At 54.6% G+C, this 22531-nt stretch overlaps 7 protein-coding genes across 7 annotated transcripts; 5 read left to right on the top strand and 2 right to left on the bottom strand.

Annotated features, from left to right (window-relative positions):
• The first annotated feature begins 1387 nt into the window (after positions 1–1387).
• On the top strand, positions 1388–3038 carry GUITHDRAFT_86537 (hypothetical protein). Its single transcript, XM_005833805.1, has 2 exons — positions 1388–2386; positions 2442–3038. Exons 1-2 carry the CDS (start codon positions 1579–1581, stop codon positions 2954–2956), a joined length of 1323 nt encoding a protein of 440 aa, XP_005833862.1. The 5' UTR covers positions 1388–1578; the 3' UTR covers positions 2957–3038.
• Positions 3039–3514: 476 nt separating this feature from the next.
• Positions 3515–8166, top strand: GUITHDRAFT_107237 (hypothetical protein; the record flags this gene model as incomplete). Its single annotated transcript, XM_005833804.1, has 22 exons — positions 3515–3552; positions 3607–3684; positions 3735–3823; positions 3873–3966; positions 4022–4104; positions 4151–4226; positions 4283–4328; positions 4382–4447; positions 4494–4610; positions 4657–4771; positions 4828–4877; positions 5148–5249; positions 5309–5394; positions 5445–5520; positions 5572–5642; positions 5703–5757; positions 5982–6770; positions 6972–7078; positions 7212–7296; positions 7590–7674; positions 7720–7976; positions 8023–8166. 22 exons carry the CDS (start codon positions 3515–3517, stop codon positions 8164–8166), a joined length of 2709 nt encoding a protein of 902 aa, XP_005833861.1.
• Positions 8167–10522: 2356 nt separating this feature from the next.
• GUITHDRAFT_152235 (hypothetical protein) lies at positions 10523–11016 on the top strand. The gene is made up of 4 exons (XM_005833803.1): positions 10523–10579; positions 10632–10706; positions 10751–10832; positions 10880–11016. The coding sequence occupies exons 1-4, from the start codon at positions 10540–10542 to the stop codon at positions 10917–10919; spliced, it is 237 nt and encodes a 78-aa protein (XP_005833860.1). The 5' UTR covers positions 10523–10539; the 3' UTR covers positions 10920–11016.
• Positions 11017–11417: 401 nt separating this feature from the next.
• On the bottom strand, positions 11418–16192 carry GUITHDRAFT_137874 (hypothetical protein; the record flags this gene model as incomplete). The annotated part of the gene is made up of 18 exons (XM_005833802.1): positions 11418–11489; positions 11531–11586; positions 11726–11822; positions 11872–11991; positions 12036–12101; positions 12145–12200; positions 12307–12340; positions 12763–12876; positions 12973–13340; positions 13389–13437; positions 13495–13583; positions 13630–13717; positions 13745–13788; positions 13839–13887; positions 13934–14017; positions 14207–14309; positions 14412–14431; positions 14765–16192. 18 exons carry the CDS (start codon positions 16190–16192, stop codon positions 11418–11420), a joined length of 2937 nt encoding a protein of 978 aa, XP_005833859.1.
• Positions 16193–17022: 830 nt separating this feature from the next.
• GUITHDRAFT_70008 (hypothetical protein) lies at positions 17023–19290 on the top strand (the record flags this gene model as incomplete). Its single annotated transcript, XM_005833801.1, has 3 exons — positions 17023–18957; positions 19080–19129; positions 19179–19290. The coding sequence occupies 3 exons, from the start codon at positions 17023–17025 to the stop codon at positions 19288–19290; spliced, it is 2097 nt and encodes a 698-aa protein (XP_005833858.1).
• Positions 19291–19507: 217 nt separating this feature from the next.
• GUITHDRAFT_107233 (hypothetical protein) lies at positions 19508–20459 on the bottom strand (the record flags this gene model as incomplete). Its single annotated transcript, XM_005833800.1, has 4 exons — positions 19508–20038; positions 20191–20249; positions 20290–20383; positions 20436–20459. The coding sequence occupies 4 exons, from the start codon at positions 20457–20459 to the stop codon at positions 19508–19510; spliced, it is 708 nt and encodes a 235-aa protein (XP_005833857.1).
• Positions 20460–21273: 814 nt separating this feature from the next.
• On the top strand, positions 21274–22434 carry GUITHDRAFT_137871 (hypothetical protein; the record flags this gene model as incomplete). Its single annotated transcript, XM_005833799.1, has 10 exons — positions 21274–21333; positions 21466–21541; positions 21593–21647; positions 21700–21755; positions 21812–21845; positions 21889–21940; positions 22022–22060; positions 22124–22208; positions 22263–22319; positions 22367–22434. 10 exons carry the CDS (start codon positions 21274–21276, stop codon positions 22432–22434), a joined length of 582 nt encoding a protein of 193 aa, XP_005833856.1.
• Between the last annotated feature and the right edge of the window lie 97 nt (positions 22435–22531).

Below are 22531 nucleotides of genomic sequence, written 5' to 3'. Positions count from 1 at the left end.
AAGTCTTGGCATCACCCCTGTTTTCTAAGTACCTTGGTCACCCTTATCCCACTCTTCAACACCAATAAGTACCCCACCCCCATAATTTAATAATGTACCCACCCCTCATAATACACCCCACCCACGTGTATTCAACCAGCTACCCCATGATCTCTGTGCTACCTCAACCACCGGTGTGTCTACTTGGCTACAACATTTTTAAGCTGTACCCTACCCTGCTCACCACTACCCCATATATTTGTCAAGTACCCCTCAATTTAATGTGAAATCCACCCTGTTTTCTCACATGGGTAGTGTACCCCGTAACATGGTTTTGATTACCTCGATACCCCCACCCCTCCATCCCTTGCGCGGTTCCTTGAGGCGCACAAAAACTTCGAGGCATTTTTGAATATATATCGAGAACATTTGAAAAATGATACTATTGAAATAATTTCAATGTACAACCAAATCGAGTATTCAACGTACCCCACCCCTTGAATGATGTTGGGGGGCAAGGTTATCGGTGGGGGTAGTAGTCCAAGGTGAGGAGAGGTCACAATTTCCTACTAAAATGCGACTCAGCCGGTCCGATCGGCAATAGGCCCCCCCCGTCACCAAGTTAGTTAAGTTTTTCTTTACTCAAAGTTAAGTTAAAGATCAGTACGAGGACAATCAGGAGAGACCGTCGACACTCCGAGACTCCAAACCCAATCCTGCAATCAAGTTCCCGGGCCGAGTCCCGGACGGTCCCCCCCAGCTTACCCGCGCCGCATGTCGCTGTGGGCCCGACCGAAGACCCGCCGCGGAATCTGGAGCAAGTCGAAGGGATGATTTAGTAAGTCGCATGCTCGTTGAACCTCGGCTTGGCACCAACGTCGCTGAATTTCAGGAGGGTGCAAACTCTGAGCCTAGTAGGGTGGGTTATTTCCTAGTAGGGTTTATTATTAAGTTTTAGGGCCCAGTTTATTACCGTGTGTAGTAGCAGCCGCGCTGCCCGGATTCAATGCAGGATGATTCAACGCCATGATTCAGGCTTGGCTGCCAGGACCGGGTAAGCTTGAAGGCTAAAAGTCGGAGCCTGAGCCCGACTCCCGCCGGGCCGCGGGCGGCCACGCCGTCGGTCACTCAGTGTCACGGCGTGCCGACGGTGGAGGCCCTCGGGTGACAGAGTAGCCTTAAGGCCACCGTGACAGGCTGTCCATTTTACTGTCCAATTAGTGGGTTTTTACTGGGTACTACTGGCAGCGGGTTCAACGGTTGGGCCACTAATACTGTCAATACTAACTGACGGTGAGCTGAATGAGGGCACGCAAACACGTCGATAACCGGTGGTTTTCTATGAAAAGGAGATGGGGTGGGGTAGGGTCCTGGCATTATAAATTCGTTTGTGGTGCGTTGGTAGTCGGAGAAAGTGACCGAGAGATAGGACTGAAACAAGACAACAAGTGTAAGAGTAACAAGAAAGAGAGTAGCAAGGAGAGAGAGGGAAGTACACGAGTCTGTAGAAGGCTGGCTTCTAGCTCCATCGCTAGATACCAGCCTTCGCCCTCTCAGCTTGCGCACCCCTCTGGCTCAAGGAATTGATTGGGAGGAATCATGTTCCAACACCATGTGCTCTTCTCCAATGGGTTCCAAGGAAACACCGATGCAAACGCTCGCTGCGAAGTCTCAGATCCGCTGTCCTTCGGCTATCAGTACTTTGCTGGTGCAATCGTAGTATTCCTCGCTGGAATGCTTGCGAGCTTCGGAAATTCGGGATTCGACACATGCTGCGACATCGTCAGACGACGGTTTGTCTTCACCATCGAATTTCTCAGCTGCGATGAGACATTGATCTGGATGAGCAACTGGGTTTCAGAACATCCGTCCTCCGCCAACACTAGGAACGTCTCTGTGTTCTCCTCGTTTCGTAGCTTAGGGCTACTGCGCTCTGAGACAGACAAACAACAGCAGGACCACATCTTGTTGCCGACAGGATGGATCATCTTGAAGCATAAGAACAGATGGATTCTTATCACGAGGTCGAGCAAGCCGAAAGCCAACCATCGCTCCCTTGCCGAATCATCGAACATGCGGTTGTACGTCCTTGGAGGTTCAAAGCAGTTCTTGCTGGATCTTCTTGAGGAAGCAAGGGAAGCCTATGAGACAAAGAAGAACTCAAGAACAAGGATCTACGTTGCTGACGAGTACTCCTACTGGAATCTCACCTCCTCCAGGATGTCTCGTCCCCTGAGCACAGTCTTGACTTGGCCCCTGGACCGCTCCGGAGCCGTCCTGGACGATTGCAAGAGATTCTTGGAGGCTGAGCAATGGTACGCGTCCAGAGGGATTCCTTGGCGTCGGGGATATCTGCTCCACGGCCCTCCTGGGACCGGCAAGACAAGCCTTGTCTCTGCTCTGGCAGGTAGGGATGTCTTGGGGAAGAGTGCTTTTTGTTTTCTCATGCTGTTGTGCTTCAGGCGCCTTGGAGTTGCCCATCTACGTGGTCCACCTCTCCGGCCCCAAGCTGACCGATCAGAGCTTCATCGAGACTCTCAACGGCTCTGCTTCCAGGTGCATCCTCCTGCTGGAAGACATTGACGCAGCTTTCCGGCAGAGGAACTCCGAGGACGTGGCGGGAGGGCTGACCTTCTCGGGACTGCTCAACGCGCTGGATGGGGTTGTGGCGCAGGAAGGTCGACTAGTCTTCATGACGACCAATCATCTTGAGAGGCTAGATCCTGCTCTTGTTCGCCCTGGGCGTGTCGACCTGATGGTCGAGTTTCACTTGTGCACTAAGGAGATGGTGTCGGCATACCTACGAAGTTTCTACACAGACATCAGCGAGGAGGAGGTGGCAGAGTTCGTTGAAGCTGTTCCCTCTGGCGCCCTGTCGATCGCCCAGCTTCAAGCATGTTTCCTCAAGCATGCGCACACCCCCTTGAAGGCTCTCACGGAGATCAAATCGGTGATCCGAGAAATGGTAGGACACTAGTCCCAGCAAGTCGCAGGGAGAGTTGGACTAGATCCGCCCTGTTATTCATTATCACATCTGTAATATTAAAAATGAGATCTAGATCTCTCACTTGCATCGCCCATTGCATGCAAGTATTCACGAACTTGCCAACTTGGAAGGTCAGTTATCAAACATCGCAGCCCTGGCTGCCAAGTGTTCATCAGTCTCCTGTCGTCTACGGCCTTCGACATCCTTCAGATCCTATCAATGATCTCACTAAACCACGGCATCATCATCTTTCAACTGCACTACTTCAAATATCGTGCCAGTGACTTTCGAATCGATCGAAAGCGTTTCATCCTCAGTATTGCCCCAATCTTAGTTTAGCAGCTCTCACCGCACTGTTCCTTCTGCTATAGCTACCTGCTGTCACTGGTCCACTGATCGACTCCTCTCCCCCTCTCCCCCTCCCGCCCCCCCTTCCTCCGCTCCCGCTCCCTCCCATCCTCCCATCAATCGGGCACTTTCGCTCGTTGACTCGGAGGCGGGCTTGCTTTCAACATCACCCGGGATCGTGTCCCATGCCGTGACGGGGGGATGCGAACTGCGGCGGCGCTATGGCTGATCACGGCATGGTGAGGAGGAGGAGGGTAGAGCAAGACCTTGCTGTCCTCTGACTCTCCTTCCAGCCTTGTTGCTTCTGTCTCCGAGGGCAAGAAGAAGTCCATGGCTGGCTGCAAGTCTTCCAAGAGCCCCGTCGAGTTCATGTGACCATGGTATTGCTCTCATGCAGGACGGTTGATGTTTGCTCCAACAGCAAGCGGTCGAACAACCTCTTGTCCCAGGGGAAAACACAACTTGCGCTCTCCTGCCTTCTAGATGCTGTGGCTAAGTTCCCGTCTTCAGGTCCCGCGTGCCTGCTTGTTTCCGCTCTTCGTAACCTGCCATTTGCCAGGAGAGTGCTGGGAGAGCTTGGGCGCTGTATACGCCGATGCCGGCTACAGCGAGGAAGGACAAAATGCGCTGCGGAAGGCGCTCGCCATAGACCCGTAGAGCAGACCCTTGGACGCTCGTTATCGTGACTGATGGGGATGTTGGTGCCAGGGCGTTGGGGTTGGCAGCGCTGAAGCTGGGGAACATCCTTGCGGCGCAGGGGCTGGAAGAGGATGCGATCGAGATGTTCGAACGTGAGATGAGGGAGATGGCGGGCAAGCGCGATGAAGGAACACTCAGGTGCCAGTGAAGCCCGTCCGGATTCCCCGATCCCCTTTAACAACATCGGACTGTCGTACATGCGACAGAGGAAGCGGTCGTGGGGTGTTGTGTCCCCTCCATCCTCCGTCATGACTCTCCTTCCCTTGCCAGGGAGCAGGCAGTGCGGATCTTCCAGGAGGGCCTTGACAGCACAGCCGTATGCCTCCTGCTTGCCTTGCATGCCGTTCCTTGATAAGTTTGCGATACCAGGCGAATGCCTACGGTAGGGGAATGATCCTCAACAACTTGGGGCTGGTCTTGAAGGATGCTGGGCACGTGAGGACAAGCTATGACGCGATCTGGACGCTGACGCGCTGCGAAGCTCGAGGAGGCGATACGTCACTTCGAGGAGGCGCGGGCCCTGGACGGCTCCCTGGAGTCTCACGCGAATCTGGCCAATGCGTTGTTCGATGTGGGGCAGTATGGTGAGGCAGAGCAGGTGAGAGAGTTGGTATGACGTCACAACATCTCACTTGAGTTGTCAGATGTGTCGAGATGCGATGGAAGGGAACTTAAGAGACAAGAACATCCTTGTGGTCTATCTATCTTCGCTTGTCCTCCAAGACAAGCTGCACTCAGTAGTCGAGCTGTTGTCTTCAGGTCCTCTTGCCTTGTGCTGCCAGGACTAGTGGCCGTAACTCCCCGCTCATGAACAGACTCGTTTGCCCGTTCCGTCGGCTCCGACAAGGCAGAGATTCTGCAGCTAGTGATGGAGAAAGTTTCAAACACTCACAATCCCTTGCTGGCCGTCGAGCTGCTGGTGGGATCATAGAGATAGCAACGAGAGAGGAGGGGAGAGCAGAGCAGAGCAGAGCAGAGCAGAGCAGAGCAGAGCAGAGCAGAGCAGAGCAGAGCAGAGCAGAGCAGAGCAGAGCAGAGAGGAGGGAAGGGGAGGGTAGAGGAAAGGAGGCAGTGAGGGAAGGGAAAGAGGGAAGGTGGCAAAGCAACGGGACAAGCTGACGGTGGTGAGCGACAGAGCATGCTCGGGGCTCTCAGCAGCGCCAACATGATCGGAGCTGCTCGCCTGCTGACTCAGGCACACGAGCGATACGAGCTCAACTATGCTCTCCGCGCTTATGTGAGCTCGCAAGCTCTGCTGGAGGGCTGCTGAATTTTCTGTGCCTTTCATACGGGCAGGTGACGGCCCTGCGGATAGAAGGTGACTCGAAATCGTCGATGGAGCAGCAGCAGGCGTTGTCGGGGCTTGGAGCTCTGCTTTACAGGTGCGCTGCCGCTGACCTCGTCTCCTTTCTTTCTGAAGTTGGGATATCAGGTTGGCAAGGTTTGGCGACTCAGAGAAGATTTTTCGTAGGATCACACGGCTCAAGTCAGTTGACAGGGTGCTGATGGTGTGAAGCAGCTCATGGGAGAGCTGGGGGGGGATGAAGATGTTGGCACAGGTTGAGGCATACAACGGGCTGGGAGCTTCCATAGAGATGTCCCACACGAGGTTGGACGAGGCCGTGAGATTGTACGTGTTGCTGCATGCGAGCAAGTCAGAAGTATAAGTCTCACTTATGGCTGTTGTCAGCTATCGGACTTCTTATGAGATGAATAATGACTTCGAGACCCCCTTCTTCAGCCTGGTGACTTGAAAGTTCCTCCTCTCTTTCCCTGTCCCGTCTCGCTCCTCCTCTCTTTCCCTGTCCCGTCTCTCTCCTCCTCTCCTCCTCTCCTCCTCTCCTCCTCTCCTCCTCTCCTCCTTCCACCTCCTCCCTGCCTCCCGTTCTCTCCAATTCTCCTCCTCAGTCCTTTCCCCTCCTTCTATTCGCCTTCTGACTTTCTGCACCGCCTTCATCTCAAACCCCAGATCCATCTCCTCGGACGCATCTGCGACTGGAGGGGCTGGGAGCGAGACTTCAGCAAGGCCCGAGCTCTGATCGACCAGGGAACCGCCGGGGGACTAGGCCCCATCTTCGCTCTCGCCTATCCTCTCAGCGATCGACAGCTCTGCAACGTAGTTCGCCAGCGAGCTGCGCACGTGCTCGAGGTGTCCAGGAGGATCTCTGCTAACTTCATCCCCTGGCTGCCCGACAAGAGCGCCGGGGTGGACAAGCTCGCCATCGCCTTCCTCTCGGCCGACTTCAACGCTCGTCCGGTCGGGCAGCTCGTCCAGGGTCTCTTCCGCTTTCTCGACCGCTCTCGGCTCGAGGTCTTCTGCTTCAGCTTCGAGGCCAACGACGGCTCCGAGCCGCTTGTCACCATCCACAACTCCGTCGACGAGTTCCACTGGGTCAAGGGCATCGACTCGCGCATGGTCGCCGAGATGGTCAACAGCGCCCAAGCGCATGTCATGGTGGAGCTCAACGGCTACACTGACGGGGGTCACGCTGAAATCGGGGCCCTGCGCCCGGCCCCGGTGGTCGTGCACTACCTGGGGTACCCTTACTCCCTCGGCCTTCCCCAGTTCGACTTCATCATCACCGATCGCGTCGTCACTCCTCCCGAGCACCACCCCAGCTGCTTCACCGAGAAGTTTGCGGTCCTCCCTCGCACGTACATGGTGGCGGATCATCGTCAGAGCCAGATGAAGCAGGTGGAGGGAGACTTTACCCCTGAGGACGCTGCTGCCCGCAACCTCCCCCACCACCAGCACCAGGTCCCTTCGCCGCTCCCCGCCGCTCCCCCATTCCTGCTTCTCCTTCCCACCCCCTTCCTCTCCCTCCTCCCCCTCTCCCGTTCTCCCTCTTCCTTTTCCGCTCCCCCCCTCAGCTTCCTCCTCCCCCCCTCCCTCCCCCCCCCCTCCTCTTCTCGCTTCCCCCCGTTGCTTGCCAACTGATACCGCCTCCTGTATTTCCAGGTCATCTTTGCAAACTTCAATCACCTGCAGAAGCTCGGGCCAGGAACTTTCGCCTTGTGGATGAAAATCCTCGGCCAGGTCCCTTCCTCTCTTCTTTGGATGCTCAGGTGAGGCACAAGCTCTCCCAGCCTCTCTCCGCCTCCTAGCCTACATCTCTGTAGTCCTCCATTCTGCTCCTGCTCCTGCTCCTGCTCCTGCTCCTGCTCCTGCTCCTGCTCCTGCTTCTAACAATCTCCAAAGGTTTCCAAGGGAGGCTGAGGCTCATCTGAAGAGGGAGGCAGCGGCAAGCAACATCAATGCCTCTCGAATCCTCATGACGGACAAGGTCGAATTCAACGAGCATCTCCGAGTCAAGCGAGCTGCCAGCGTACGATTCCTGCTCATCCTCTTGTCTCTCGCTCCCTCAACCAACCCTTCCTTCTCCTCCTTCCTCATTCCCTCCTCCTTGTCTGTCTCCTTCTCCACCTCCCCCTCCTTCTCCTTGTTCTCGTTTTTGGCCTCGCCTCCTCCTCCTCCTTCTCCTCCTCCTCCTCCTCCTCCTCCTCCTCCTCCTCCTCCTCCTCCTCCTCCTCCTCCTCCTCCTCCTCCTAATCCTTATCGCTGACTTCGGCGAACTAGATCCTCCTCGACACCCTGGAGTACAACGCGCACGTCTCGGGCATCGACGCTCTCTGGATCGGCCTTCCCCTCATCACCCTCGCAGGTTCTTCCTGGCGCAACCTGCCAACCTCCTGATCCTCTTGTTCAGGGAGCAACATGGCGAGGAGGTGCGGCGCTTCCTTCCTGCAGTCCCAGGGTTTAGACCTCCTCCTCGCGCGCACGCAGGCAACGAGCCATGTTCTGCACCCCAGAACTTGTGACGGCTCTGCTGAGCAGGAGGAGTACGTGGAGATGGCGGTGAAGCTTGGGAGGAGCACAGAGAGAGGAGGGAACGGCACCTCGAGCCTCCGGAAGCTGCGGCAGCGGGTGGAGGGCGCGCGATCCTCGTCGCTGTTCGACACTGAGGTGAGAGGAGAGGAGGAGGACGCTGAGGCTGCTGACGCGCGTGAAGGCCTGGGTGCGCGACTTCGAGCGTCTTGTGCACATGATGGTGGAGGCAGCATGGGCGGGAGGAGACGGGAGAGGGAGAAATCACCTGGTAGCCTCAGGATACTCGGGATGGAAGTCTTCTCCATCAGCACAAAGACGATCATGAGCTGGGAAGGGCCGCAGAGTTTGACTAGTAGCTAAATCTAGGGCAGGCAATTCAAATCTAGAACAGAATCTAGGTCATAGCTATCAACTTTCGAGCTCCTAGTGACCCGGGAGTCAGTCCCCAACCTTTCTACCGGGTCGGACTGAGTCCGGGTCGGACTCCGGGAGTATCAACTGTCCGGCGAAAGGATCATCGGATCGATCATGGGGAACTTGAAAGTCAAGAAAGTCAAGTGGGAACTTGAAAGTCAAGTGTGAACTTAGCGGATCCGATCACCGGACTCCGGGAACCTTCCGACGGTCACTCGATCGTGAGTCCGAATGAGGCGATCAAAAGTCACCCAATGAGTGGATAGGCATACAAAAGTGTAAGTGCCGTGACTACATCAAGTGGATACACCTTTTATCCTGCATTGAGATCCATTTTTGAACGAGTCAATACAGACATCAAGTGGATAAGCCTTACTCGCATCGATTGACATCCTTTTTAATGATACCACGATAGCTTGACTGGATGTCTTCCTTCTCCCTGGGCTACCCCGTACATCCCCCTACCGTCCCATGGGCTCCTCGGGGGTAGGGTAGGTAGGGTACCCCCACCCCTAGAGATTTAATTTTGCCTCGGGCCACTCGCGTGTGCCTCTTCCCCTTCCCCCCCCCCCCTCCGCAACACGAGGAACCCGCTCCCTCAGCTACCTGCCATGCTGGACCTGGATGTCTCCTGCTGTCCTTCTGACTGTCTTGACACTCTCCTCGAGTGGAGCTCGTCCATTGTCATGGAGAATCGGAGCGACGACTTTTTCGTCTCCACGGTCTTGAACTGTTGTGAAGGGCATTGCCAGTGCGGCGGCATCATGGAGTGCGTGGAGTCACTAGATATATGATCAGTGAGCTTTGAATGTTGAGAGCTAATGCATCTTTAGGGCAACTGCCACGTGACTGAAGTCGCCACGAAGCGGCTGGCGACTGGATGTTTGTCACCACACACGAGGAGTAGATTTTCGCTCCGATGTCGGGCATTTTTAGAAATAAAAATAAACGATACAGCAAAACAAAGCTTTGGATCTCAACATTCAAAGCTCACTGATCATATATCTAGTGACTCCACGCACTCCATGATGCCGCCGCACTGGCAATGCCCTTCACAACAGTTCAAGACCGTGGAGACGAAAAAGTCGTCGCTCCGATTCTCCATGACAATGGACGAGCTCCACTCGAGGAGAGTGTCAAGACAGTCAGAAGGACAGCAGGAGACATCCAGGTCAAGCATGGCAGGTAGCTGAGGGAGCGGGTTCCTCGTGTTGCGGGAGAGCGGGGGGGGGGGGGCGGAGGGGAAGAGACACACGCGAGTGGCCCGAGGCAAAATTAAATCCCTAGGGGGGGGGGTACCCTACCTACCCTACCCCCGAGGAGCCCATGGGACGGTAGGGGGATGTACGGGGTAGCCCAGGGAGAAGGAAGACATCCAGTCAAGCTATCGTGGTATCATTAAAAAGGATGTCAATCGATGCGAGTAAGGCTTATCCACTTGATGTCTGTATTGACTCGTTCAAAAATGGATCTCAATGCAGGATAAAAGGTGTATCCACTTGATGTCACTCTGCATGCATATCCATTTTCGATTTAAAACTCATCATGTGACCGTCGCTGGCCAGCCAGTGCATCGATTGAGTCAATTCGAACCCGGCAACGAACGCGACAGCCCCTATCAGGCTTCCGGGAAAGCACTGACTAAGTTCTGAAACTATGAAACATTTTTCGACTGGGTGACCTAGTGGACATCCTTTTTTTCGGCGGCCCGGCCAGCTATCACTGACTCCTTGAAGTTCATGTACTCAAAGTTAAGTTAAAAATCAGCACGAGGACAATCAGGAGAGACGAGAAGGCCGCAAGTTGACCCTGACACTGTCCGAGCACAGAGCCGGGCCGCGCCATATTATCCGAGCCTGAGTGTTCAGTGACAGTGTGCCAGTGAGTGCTTGGCCGGGCTAGGCGGACTCGGAGATGAGGGGGATGAGTTTTTTTCCCGCCAAAGGAGCAGCCTGGAGCAGGAGCAGGAGCAGGAGCAGGAGCAGGAGCAGGAGCAGGAGCAGGAGCAGGAGCAGGAGCAGGAGCAGGAGCAGGAGCAGGAGCATGAGCAGGAGCAGGAGCAGAGGGTTGCATGGCTTGACAAGAGGGAGGGAGAGGGAGAGAGAGAGAGAGAAGAAGGACAGGAAGAGGGAAGGAACTGGGTGATGATACAATGGAAAAGGGAGGATGTTAGAGGATTGAGGAAGGGTTGATCAAGGTTGGTGTGGAACCTAAACAACATTGATTGTATAGTTCTACAACATCTTTTGAGGTGTTCGTGCTGCAGGCGAAACGACCACACTTAATGTCTCGCGCCGCAGCAGATGCAGCGGAAACATCCGAAGGTTACTTGCACGTTTCTGCCAAGAAAGATCTTCCTTGATAGTTTCCTGTTAGTTCTGTTCGAGATGTCGAACTTGTTGAATACCGGCCTCGACAAACCCACGTTGAACATCCTGATCGAACTCTGTGGTAGCATATTGAATTTTGCAAGGACGATGCTGACTCTGTTTCAGAGAATGGTGTTAACCCTGAAGCGCTGGCCCACGTTGTGAGGGAGCTTCGAAGAGAATCTGCTGCCCTGAAGGAGGCCGAGAGGCATAACGTGCGTCTTTGAGTTTGAGATGGTGAACGTTGACTGGCAGGGAAGCTCAATCTGTGTCAAGCATGGGATTGAAACTATGAGCCCCGCTGGGGGGTTCCATACTGCTGTAACAAGTTTGCAAGTCTAAGACAGTTGTTGGTTGTGTTGCTTTTTACTTGAAAATGTACTTTCCTGCGGAGAATGGTGGGAACATAGGGATGGGTGAGAGCTTGGAAACGATGGAATACCTACTCCAGTCCATGACTGCATGGAATCAGCAACGAGTTTCAAGTCCAGGAGAGGGGGTTCAACCTCGCTCTGCTCCTATGGAGGACTCGAAGCTATCCGCATACTTGATGCGGCTTCCCACGGAATAGACTGACGACCTGCCCAATGACGACTGTTGTTGGCTGACATTTCTGATCGGAGCTGAGGACGCAGGTCAGAGGGTCAGCGCTGGGGTTTCGGACTTTCAACACCACCTCGCTCCCGCGCCACTAACGAGCGTCGTCGAAGTACCGTCAGGATCTTGAGGGCAGTCTCGTTGCTCGCTCCTGGTGTTCGTCACTCCCGCCCCGGCTTGCCCCCCTCCTCTCCTCTCAGCCACCGGTGGGCGAGCGAAAGATCATGGTGACCGGTTCTCCTTCCGGGCCTGCCAGGTACCCGAGGACCTGACGAAGGTCAGCGCTTCGCCCCCTCCCCGATAAGTCACCTGCTCCAACGAGAGCCCGTGAGTGTTGATCCCGTCCACGTCCACCAGGAAGTCTCCTGCAGGAGGAGTAAGGGAAGACAGGGAGGTGAAGCAGAAAGGAAGAGAGGACGTAAAGGAGGACGGGAGGGAGGACGAGAAAGCAGGAGGGCGGGAGGACGGTGGGGTAAGGTAGGAAGGGAGGGAGGGGAAGAGCACCAGCACTGATAGACACGTGCGGGAGGCCCTTGATTGGACTGTCCGGCAATACTTCTCGAACCATGGGGAACTCGTAGGACCCGTCAGGGAGGATGCGCTGCATGGCGTAAGATGTGAACGCGAGGAGGGCTGGGAAAATCGAAGACCTGCTGGTAGAAGGAGACTCCGACTTCTTGTGACATGCAGTCGACCCCGTGACGCAGACTCTCTTCCAGCTGATGACTGAACCTGACTTCTTTCCTGACCTTCTGGTTCCATCCGTTCTCCTGCCCCCCCCACGTCACCAGCCTGACCTTGCGCCGCCTCCTACCTTGGGCTTGTCAAATGTCAGGATCAGGTGGATTTGCTGCTTCGTGAGGTTCCGGCTCAAGGGCCCCTGGAGTCCCGTCAGACCGCCAACGTCACGCGGGTGGACCAACCAGAGAGATCATCCGAGGCTCGGTAGTCTCTTCCGACACGTGGAGGTCGAACCAACCTGAGCGCGATGGAGTGTTAGGGTAGGAGGGAGAAACAAGAGGAGGAGGAGGAGGAGGAGGAGGAGTGGAGGAGGCGTAGGACTGCTAGGGAAAGTGATGTATTACCGTCGACTCTTCCGCTGTTGTAGATAAGCGAGAGCTGTTTGAAATGTTGAGTTGGCAAGTCAACTGCGACAAGCAGCTTACAGGTATCAATGACGTCATGCCGACGGTTGCATCGACGGCATCGGGTCTCGAGTCTCTATGAGAGGGTCAAACCCTTCTCAAATGTCCCTCTTGCACGAGAACCTCAATTCAAAACGAATATATCTGTCCTTCAGCGAGTTCTTGCTAATGTCAAACAAGAACTGGTGAAAAGCATGTTAGTTGCGCTTTAGGGGATTGCAAAAAGAAACGGCATCATGCCTGCTCATCAAATTGAGGAGAGTCAGCAGAATCACACACTTCCGTTGAATGCTCAAGGTTTGCGACAAATCCACCCAAAGCTGACTCTAGAATATTCATGCTCTGTTTTTCCTATCACGTCGAGAAAGAATGGATACTTCTTATGCAATGACTTACCGTGTAAAGACGCAGATGTTTGCCAAAACCATGCAACGAAGGAATATGATTTGCCTCTAAGATCGCTACAGACATCAACAAAGTATCTTGAGACTCGCTGGTGGGCCTTGATTCCTGTACCACAACATCATTCATCTGAGATTTCGCTGTCACGCTGTCAATTCGCCAACTTTGTATACAAAAGCCTCCCTGACCCTCTCGATGTCTTACATTCTCATTTCGTCTTCTGGACGACGAATTTCTCTGGGGTGCATTTGTCTGCAAGCTACCTCGCGTCCCCCGCAACCAGGTCTTGTCTGCCTTACTGCTCTGAGAGAAATTCGTCATCTCAAGCTCAGATTCCCAAGTCTGCGAGCTGCTCATGGCCAAACTGAAGTTCGACGAAGTTCGAGCAAACTCTGTATCGTCAAAGGTGCTGGAGGCCACACTCAGAGTCGAGGGGACCCTCTGAAACCCAAAGGAGTTGCTCGCAGTCATTGAACCTCCTTGGCTGGGTCGATGCGCAGCATTGCCGTACGTATCCATACGCTCTTTCCCTTCACCCGTCATCTCCGCTCCTTCATTCGGAAAATTCCTTCCTGCATGCCACTCGTCAAGTCGTCTAGTGTGAAGGTAACGAATCGTACCACGCATCATCTCCTCCTCGTTGTCCACAAGTAGTTTCGAGTTCATGCCCTGCAGCCGCATATGAGTCTTGAAAGAAACAGTTTCCGACACATTTCCGGCACAAACCTTGAACGGTCCCCCCAGGTTTGCGTCTTCATCATACAGGTGATGGACATCAGCAGCAGTGACATAATGCAACATGAGTCGCAGAGTTCCTGAGAGCTTTGTTAGCAATGCACTTGCTACACTTTCACTCCTTACCGTTCTGACTCCTTCCACCCTGATCGTCTTGATCTTCTTTTGTGAGGATGATTTCAAAGTCATGATGTATCACTGTTCCCTGATGCTCCTGCAACTTGGATAGGTCCAACACAACCTCTCCCAGGATTCGACTTTCCCGCTTGTTCAAGGAGTTGCAAACTGAAGTTGGGCAGCAGGGTGAGTAGGAGAAGAGGAGAAGGAGGAGGTACCAGTAATCTCCAACAATGAGGTGTCGGGGTCGTCTATGGTGATGGCAAACTGCGAGAATCTGTCTCATCTCACACTCATCCCAGCTCAGATCCACCTGCTGATTCCAGACAGGGTCTGAAGTTCCACGGCATATCTCGGTGAAAAACGCATTGCCGACGACCTCGTTGTGTTTCGATATCTGAATCTTCGCCAACAAATTATTTTGTCTGCTATCCCACACCAATCCCTCCTTCCCTTCCTATTTCTCCTCGTCTCGCCATCCCTCATCCTTTCCTCTGCATCCTTCACCTTACGATCTCCTGGCCCTCCTCCTCGACACATCTCTTCCCTTCCCCTCTCCCTCTCCTTCCTCCCTTCCTCCCTCTACCTTGCAATAGACGTTCGGCGGCTCGCTGCTCTGTAAGTCCTTCACGCCTTTCGCCTCCGCCACCACCACCATCGCCGCTCCTTGCATGGCGGTCGAAGTCATTCTTGTCAACAGCCAGGTCAATTTGACAAACATAACCGCCACGTAACGTCAGTCATAGCGAGCCGCGTATCAGCAGTACGGCCCGTACTGGTCCTCTACTCACCTGATTGTCCTCGTTCGTAACTTTGAGTAAAGTCTACCACACGCAGTGCTCTCGGAGTACTCCCGGGCCGGGAGGATGACAGTACCGTGTCCATGGGCCCGGCCGGGAAACGGCGTCACTTAGATGCTTCATGTGACGTGTGTTTACTTCAAAGTTCAAAGTGATCTATTCACATCTAATCTCTACAGCTTCAGTGCCTGTATGTGCCTAAGAAATTTAAAGTGGTGGTGACTTTGGCGGTGGTGGTGGTGGTGGTTGCTGTCAGTGGAGTAGGAGGGCTCAGGAGGGGACGAGAGCGCTCAGTATCTGATCTGTCTCTCTACGAACCACTCAGGGGAGGGAAAGTCCCTCACCAGGCTCCCGATCGGCTTCCCGAGCTCGCAGGCCTCCCACAGTAGCTGCAGCCCATCAGGGTCATCGAGGCCTTGCACAGCAAGGGAGGCATCAGCCTTGAACGCGATCGAGAGGGCGAGGAAGAGGATTTCTCGCAGAGGGTCGAGCGAGTAGGAGCTCTCGGGCAGGTACTCGCTCCTCAGCCTGTACAGCAGGACGGTGTTCTCCACGACCTTGCCGGAGACGAGAGTTTCACAGGTACTCCGCAGGCGATCCCGGGGGGCCGTTGCTACAGTCTCGTAGGCGGTCCTTAGGTACTCCGAGTATGCCAGAGATAGCTTCCCGAGCACGTCAACAACTTTCCACGAGATCTGCATCCAGCCCTCTATGTCCGAGCGCAGGAGAGTAGTATACAGAGGGTCGTCCTGTATCCCGTTCAGAGCTGCCACCATGTTGGTCTGATAGCGCATGAAGTCCTCCTCCGAGCAGGGCTCGCCCAGCTCCTGCTCAGCTCGACAGCGGGGGCACTCACACCGGAACCCGAAGTTCGTCTGGAGGAAGATCCTCCTCATTTCCACAGGGTAGTCGAGACTCAGAGAGTAGGCGATGGTCAGCTCCTCCCCAGCTGCCACGTCTCTGATCGAGTAGACCTCGATGTTCTCCTCCCCCCGCACCTCGCAGTTGGGCGAGCAGGAGTGGTCGAAGAACGCTGACAGGTGGTGCAGCCCGGTTTCGAACGCGCACATCTTGCAGCGCGACAGGACTAGCCTCAGCTTCTCAACCCGCTCCCTCGACAAGCTTGGATCCAGCTGGCGGATCCTGTCGCCGAGCCCTTGGAGCACCTCCACGTCCTCCAGGCGCTCGTCGTAGGAGCGCGGGTAGAGGCCCTCTGTGCTGTCAAGGTCCTCCTCTTCTGCTCCGATGAACCTGCTCAGACAGTCGTCGTCTTGCAGCTCGTTCTTAGTCCACGGCAGGAAAGGTTTCTCCCTCAGCACGCAAGTCCCGGTAGGTATCGGGGTTTCGGTCCTGAAGAAACACTGCTGCCCCCCCCTGCCGTCGACAAGGACGCCATGGAGGAGGAAGAGGCAAGTGGGAGAGGAGCTTGCCAGCAGGTTGTTGAGCCTGATCTTCGTCATGACCGACAGATCACCGTGCATGGCCAGGGTGGCCAGGGCCTTGGAAGCCTTGTTTGAGGAGGCGAGGGCCTGTACAGCCTTTGCGATCAGAGTTTCCTCCGTTGGGTAGAGAGCGCAGGCTCTGACGAACAACTCATAGACAAGATCGTTCCTCGAACATCTCAGCGCGCATTCGATCGCATGCTCGAGCGCGAAGCGATCGGCTTCGTTGGTACGGAACAGGTCGTGGTACGTAGCTAGCGCTTCTTCGTAGTTACCTTCGCGGAAACGCTGGTTCGCTTCGCTCCTGGTCTTGTCTTGTCCTCTCCTCATCTCCTCCTCCTCATCTATCGCTCCTCCTCCTCTTCGCTGCTCCCCACCCCCCACATTCTCCACTCGCCCCTTCCTGTCGGAGCACGCGCGCAATGCGTGATCGCTCCCCGATCAGGAGTTTGTATTCCTCTGAGGGGAACTCGGAAAAGGAGAGGAAGCGGGGAGATGCGAGGGAGGGAGAGGGGAGGGGAGGGGAGTGGAGGGGAGGGGAGGGGAGGGGAAGAAAGGGGAGGGGAGGGGAGGGGAAGAAAGGAGAGGGGAGGGGAGGAGAGGGGAGGGGAGGGGAGGGGAGGAGAGGGGAGGAGAGGGGAGGGGAGGGGAGGGGAGGGGAGGGGAGGAGGCAAAAGAAGGATGAATGATCAGCGAGGGAAGAGGGAGGGGATTGGCTGATAGCGAGGAAGGAAATAACAAGCATGTGGGCGGGAGGGAGAAAGGTTGAGGAGACAGAGGTTGCGGGAGAAGGAAAACGATGAGGCTTAGGAGTACGACTGAGAAATAGCATTGACATGAAACCATGACGTATCCCTAGGATCGAATTGCAATTCTATATCCTTTGACGCCCGTGATCTCTTGAAAATCAACTCCCTTTGTTCTTCTCCGTTTGTCTCCTTCTGTTCCCCCCGTATTCTCTTGCTCTCTCCCCTCTTCGCTCATGAAGGAAAGATTTGCTTCATCGCCTTTTCATTTCTCTGCTCAATCGACTCACTTTCTCTGTTGCATAAAGATGCCCGGCAAATTTTCCAACCGCCGCCATCGATTGAGCTAGTCGACGATTCCCCTAGGATACACTCTAGAGCAGAAGCTCTGTGAAGTCTGAAAGCTAGCCGACCATGTGGAAACCAGGAACGAAGGGTCCTGGAGCGACCATTGAGCGAGCCGTCGACGAGAAATGCGACGTCATCGTCAACAAGATGAAACATCTGCCCATATCGGTTCAGAGAAAGAAGCTTCCTATCTATAAGAATCGCTCGCACATCTTGTACCTCCTCGAGAACTACAGGACGATCATCGTTGTTGGGGAGACAGGCAGCGGCAAGAGCACACAAATCCCTCAGTATCTTTTCGAAGCAGGGTGGGCGGATGGAGGAAGGGTTGTGATCTGCACGCAGCCGCGTCGAGTTGCGGCGACAACCCTCGCTGCAAGGGTGGCGCAAGAGATGGGCGTAGAGCTGGGGAAGGAGTGCGGGTACTCGATACGGTTTGACAACATGACGGATCACTTCAGGACGAGGGTGAAGTTCATGACAGACGGGATCTTGCTGCGCGAGATGATGAGCGATCCACTACTGAGCAGGTACTCTGTGATCATGGTGGACGAGGCGCACGAACGAGGGATCTACTCGGATATTGCGATCGGGCTCCTGAAGAAGATCCAGAGGAAACGAAAGGACCTTCGCATCATCGTCTCTTCAGCCACCCTCGACGCCGAGGCCTTCAAGAACTTCTTCCAAGGCGACAAGCCCGAGCCAGGTCCTCCTCCCTTCAAGGACGGGAAGCTGGGGCGTGTCACGGTGATGTCGATGGAGGCCGGGCGGATCTATCCCGTGGACGTCCATTACCTCTCCGATCCCTGTCAGGACTACGTCAAGGTCTGCGTTGAGACGGTGAACGCCATTCATGCTCGCGAGCCTCCGGGTGACATCCTGGTGTTCTTGACGGGAGCAGAGGAGGTGAACTACGTGATCTCAGCTCTTCATGCTGAACCTGTGGAGGGGGCTCACGGCCTCACGATCTCCGCCTGCCCCCTGTACGCCGCGCTGGCTGTCGAGCGACAGATGGAGGCGTTTGCGGATACCCCGGCCGGGATCAGGAAAGTTGTTGTGGCGACAAACATCGCGGAGACTTCGGTGACCATTCCTGGGATCGTTTATGTGTTGGACTGCATGTTTGTGAAAATCAAGTCGTATAATGCGAAGCTCGGGGTAGACTACCTGACTGTGATGCCTGTCTCCGCTGCGAGTGCCGTGCAGCGATCAGGGAGAGCAGGGCGTGTGCGGTCAGGAAAGGCCTACAGAATGTGCACAGAGAAAGATTTCAGGTCACTGCCAGTAGCTTCCATACCCGAGATGCAGAGGTCGGACTTAGTAGCTGTTATCCTGCAGCTCAAGGCGCTTGGGGTCGACGACGTTCTTCATTTCGACTTCCCGTCTCCTCCTCCGGCGCTGAGCCTGGCAAGAGCGCTCGAAATCCTCTACGCACTGGGGGCCCTTGACGACGATGCGAAACTAACGGAGCCGCTGGGGCTGCAGATGGCTGAGTTTCCCTTGGAGCCTCCCCTTGCAAAATTTCTGCTCTCTTCGGGCAAGGGAGGATGCTCGGAAGAAGCGCTCACCATCGCCGCCATGTTCTCAGTTCAGAATGTCTTCGTACAAGATGGCGCGGCAGATGAAAAGAGCGCCAGGCGTCATTATGCCGTGCGGGAAGGCGATCAATTGACGCTAGTCAATGTTTACAACGCCTTCGAGTCAAGCAAGCGAAGTCAACAGTGGTGTCAAGCTCGGCGCGTCAACTACAGGTCGATGACAAGAGCGTGCGAGACGCGGAAGCAGCTGGCTGCCTACGTCTCCAAGCTCGGAGTTCCTCTCGTCTCCTGCGGGAGAGAATCGGAGGTCCTGCGTCGATGCATTGCCGGCGCATTCTTCTGCAATGCTGCTAAGCTAGAGGCGGACGGTGCGTACAAGACGATCCGTGGGGAGCAGCGCGTTCAGATACATCCTGTCTCTGTCATGCACCAGCGAGGGGCACAATGGGTGCTCTACCACGAGGTGGGGCGGTGAACACGATGACAGTTGTTGCTTTCCCACCTTTGATTGCGATCTTATCGCTCATATTCTTGTTTACATCGCTGTTTCCATGTATCTTTGCTTCTTTGACGGCTTCTTTGCAGCTGATAGTTACCACGAAGCCATACATCATCGGCGTCTGCTCCATCGAACCGTAGATCACTTCCTTCTTGTACTTCGAGCCCTTGACCCCATCGCTGCAGGCACTGGCTGAGTGAAGTTGCTCCTCATTTCTACCGCTTCAAGCCTCCCAAAGGCGGTGGTACGCCGGACGTCGAAGGCCAACCTCCCGCGAAGCAGATGAGGAAGACTTGAATACACTGAACTCTTTTCATCGCCCTAAATTCGTTGCCTTTTTATCATCACCCTCTTGGTATCGCATTCGTCGAGTGAAACACAGTCACACTCGCCCTTGTGACGCAGCAAGAGATGGCAAGGCTACGACGCTATGATACATCGAAACTTCCTCTCTTCCTCCCCCGCCCTCCTGCTGCCTCTACCTTCTCCCTCTCCTCCCTCCTGACATTTGTCGCTAAGCCACGACGGGTGTCGCCCCTGACTGAAACTTTCTTTTGAACCAGCCTTCCTTGTCCTCAGTAGCCTCAAGCTCGACCCGCTCGATCTCATTGTGAACCATCAGGTTGTGTCGCATCCTCTTCTTTGCGTCCTCTGGCATCTTTTCGATCCTCGCTTTCCCCTGCTCCAGCGCCTTCCGCTGCAGCTCGGCATCCAGGGATTCGAACTGGGCTATGACCATCCCTATCTTTGCCTCCTGCAACGTCATGCCATCCTTGATCGCATGCAGAAGATGATTGTGAAGCTCGCCTTCATGCCGTCCTGACTTCGCCAGCACCGAGTCCTTCGTGCCTTTGTCCCTCACGTCGACTGTCACCGAAGCTTCTTGTTTTACCAACTCTTGAAGCGCTTCCCTTGCGCACACGAACTTCAGCTCGTCTTCATCGGACAAGGGCAGGCGAATCTTCTTCGGCGATGTAGGTGGCACCATGCTGTTGTAGATATGCATCCCATCCTGAGGACCACGGTGCAAGAAGAAAAGTTGCTCCTGTGAAGAGGAACGAGTCAACATCTACATACGGAGGAATACCATGTCGAATCAAAGATAGTTCCATCACCACACAAGTTCGCAACGAGATGACACGATGGAACAGCATGAATCGCTCTCTGACGTCTCAACACTCGAATATGGCATCTCACCTGGCCCTTGACCTCAGGCGGCACGTCAGCTCTTCTTGAGGTGCTTGAAGCTTCTTCCACTGTTTGTGCTTGACATGTCACAACCAACAACATGCTTACGATCGTCATCGTCGTCATCGTCATCGTCATCGTCGTCGTCGTCCTTGTCGTTGTCCCCGTCGTCGTCTTGTTCACAGCCATTGTTGTAGTCGCTCTCACCACAACCATCAAACTCGGCCTACCCCTCCTTCTGACCCAAATTCTACCCCTCTCTTGACTACCCACCCCATTCTACAGTTGTGTGACCACCTCCCAATCAAATGAAACTCCATCATTACCCGTAATGATGAGGTCAGTGAAAGGATATAAGTATGGGTAGGGTAGTTCACCCCTACCTTATGCTTCTATCTTACCACCTACCCTCACGAAATGCGTGAATGTTCTAGATGACGTCCCCAGCAAACAGAATCCCCAACCCCCCAATTCAATTGAGTACCCCTTATTTTGCTACCTCTACCCCTAATCTGTCTGATGACATATACCCCTGAAATCTCGAAATTTGGTACCCCTACCTACCCAATTGCTATCTCCACCCCTTCAAGGATATCTACCTTACCCCTCCCCCGACAGCGATAGCAGCATGGCAGTGTGGAATGTGTGCAGTTCGAGATGGGAGGCGGGGGAGGGTGAGGAGGGTGAGGAGGAGGAGGAGGAGGAAAGCTGAGATAGGAGAAAGAACAGGGTGAAACTTTGGAAGAGCAGAGGAAAGGAGGAGGAAGTTGGATCAGAACCAAGGCGCGAAAATCAGCTGGAGGGCAGAGCTGCCAAGGATCAGCGTGTCAAGGCAGGGAGTGCGGTGATGGTGAAGTCGACGAAGATGAACGAGTTCAAGGAGGAGGAAGGGGATAGGATTGACTGAACAGGATCAATCATGAAGTCACAAAGGAAGTTCTAGGTTGCTGCTGCTAAAGAGAAGGAGAAAAAGAGGGTAATAGTGAGGGTGAGGGTGAGAGGGCAAGAAGAATATTTCTCTAGTCGTTCATAGTAGTCGAGGAAATCAGGAGAATGGTCTTTGAAACAAATCGACTATAGAACAGCAGACATATGGATGCTATGCTAGAAGGTGGGTGTGTACGAAGAGCAGCCGACAAGACAGGACAGGAGGTGGGGGAGCGAAATGCTACGTTGGCACACCTGAGTTAAATTTGACATGTGCTGCTCTTCACGTCACCTCGCTGGCTCTGTCTATTGACCCTGCAAATGATTTGACACCGACCCTCTGACTTGGATGGCCAGATGCGGAGTTTCGTGCTTGCAGCGTGTATCCTCCTCGCGCTGAAGTCAGTGGCAGCCAACGACGATGAGGGGCAAGGTGTCGCTAGAAGCTTTCTTTGGCGATGCTTTCCCTGATCCTTGTCGAAAGAATTCGAGGTTGTAACTTGTGGATCGGCGATCAACCTGGTGCATGTACAGTCAAGGTCGGTTCAACCTTCCTCCGCCTCCGCCCTCCATCTAAGCGAGTTTCAACAGGTACCGGCTGCACTCGCATGAAGTAGCGTACGGATCCGGATCTCGTCAACAATCTGGTGCGAAGAAACCCTTTCCTTCCTCTCTTCTCCTCGCCGTGACGGAATCTGTGCAGTGACGGCCGTCAGCTTCTTAGCGGACCCCAACAGGTACCGAGACGTGGAAACTTGTTTCATTTGATTTATGTGGTAGTCTGTGGGTTGTCCGCGGTGAACATGGAAAGCAATGCCCCCAGGGCACTCAGGTTTGACTAGCTCCTTCCTTTTCTCCGTCCCTTGAAACCTGAAATGTTGTGTTCCCCTGATCACCCTGATCCTCCTGACAGATCAAGAACGGCGACACAATCCGCCTGACTCATCTGAACGTGAGTTTGAGCTCAGAGAAACCCTGGCACCTGGTTTAATCGAGATGTCTTTGTTACATGCAGACCAAACGAAACCTCCACAGCCATTTCTTTGAGTCGCCGCTCTCAAAGCAGCAGGAAGTGAGCGGGTTCGGAGACAAGTCGTCAGGTGTAGTGCTGCTCTACTTCCAGCGGCCCGAGTAATTGTTGTTGGATACTGCAGGCGACTCAGGCGATGAGTGGGTGGTCGAGATGAAAGATGAGGATTATTGGAAGAGAGGTCTCTTGCCCTCCACTACCTTCGCCTCCTCACGGTGCTCGTCCCAGGAAAGCGCTTCCGCCTCAAGCACAAGGCGACCGGGGCTTATCTTCACTCGCACTCGAATGTAGGCTGATGATGATGATGATGATGATGATGATGAGTGGGGGTGGTGATGGGGGTGGAGGTTGTGGTGGTGGTAGTGATGCTGATGCTGCTGGTGCTGCTGGTGT

The sequence above is a fragment of the Guillardia theta genome (genome assembly GCF_000315625.1).
Source record: "Guillardia theta CCMP2712 unplaced genomic scaffold GUITHscaffold_28, whole genome shotgun sequence".
Lineage (NCBI taxonomy): Eukaryota > Cryptophyceae > Pyrenomonadales > Geminigeraceae > Guillardia > Guillardia theta.
The sequence above is the reverse complement of the archived record's forward strand: the minus strand, read 5'-3'. Positions and strand labels throughout refer to the sequence as shown.

Excerpts from the sequence above, each read along its gene's own strand:
- GUITHDRAFT_86537 (XM_005833805.1), top strand. The coding sequence starts at position 1,579 with ATGTTCCAACACCATGTGCTCTTCTCCAATGGGTTCCAAGGAAACACC. Across the intron at positions 2,387-2,441 it reads CCTTGTCTCTGCTCTGGCAG|GCGCCTTGGAGTTGCCCATC; the intron begins GTAGGGATGTCT and ends GTTGTGCTTCAG.
- GUITHDRAFT_152235 (XM_005833803.1), top strand. The coding sequence starts at position 10,540 with ATGTCTCGCGCCGCAGCAGATGCAGCGGAAACATCCGAAG. Across the intron at positions 10,580-10,631 it reads TGCAGCGGAAACATCCGAAG|TTCTGTTCGAGATGTCGAAC; the intron begins GTTACTTGCACG and ends GTTTCCTGTTAG. Across the intron at positions 10,833-10,879 it reads GCCCTGAAGGAGGCCGAGAG|GGAAGCTCAATCTGTGTCAA; the intron begins GCATAACGTGCG and ends GTTGACTGGCAG.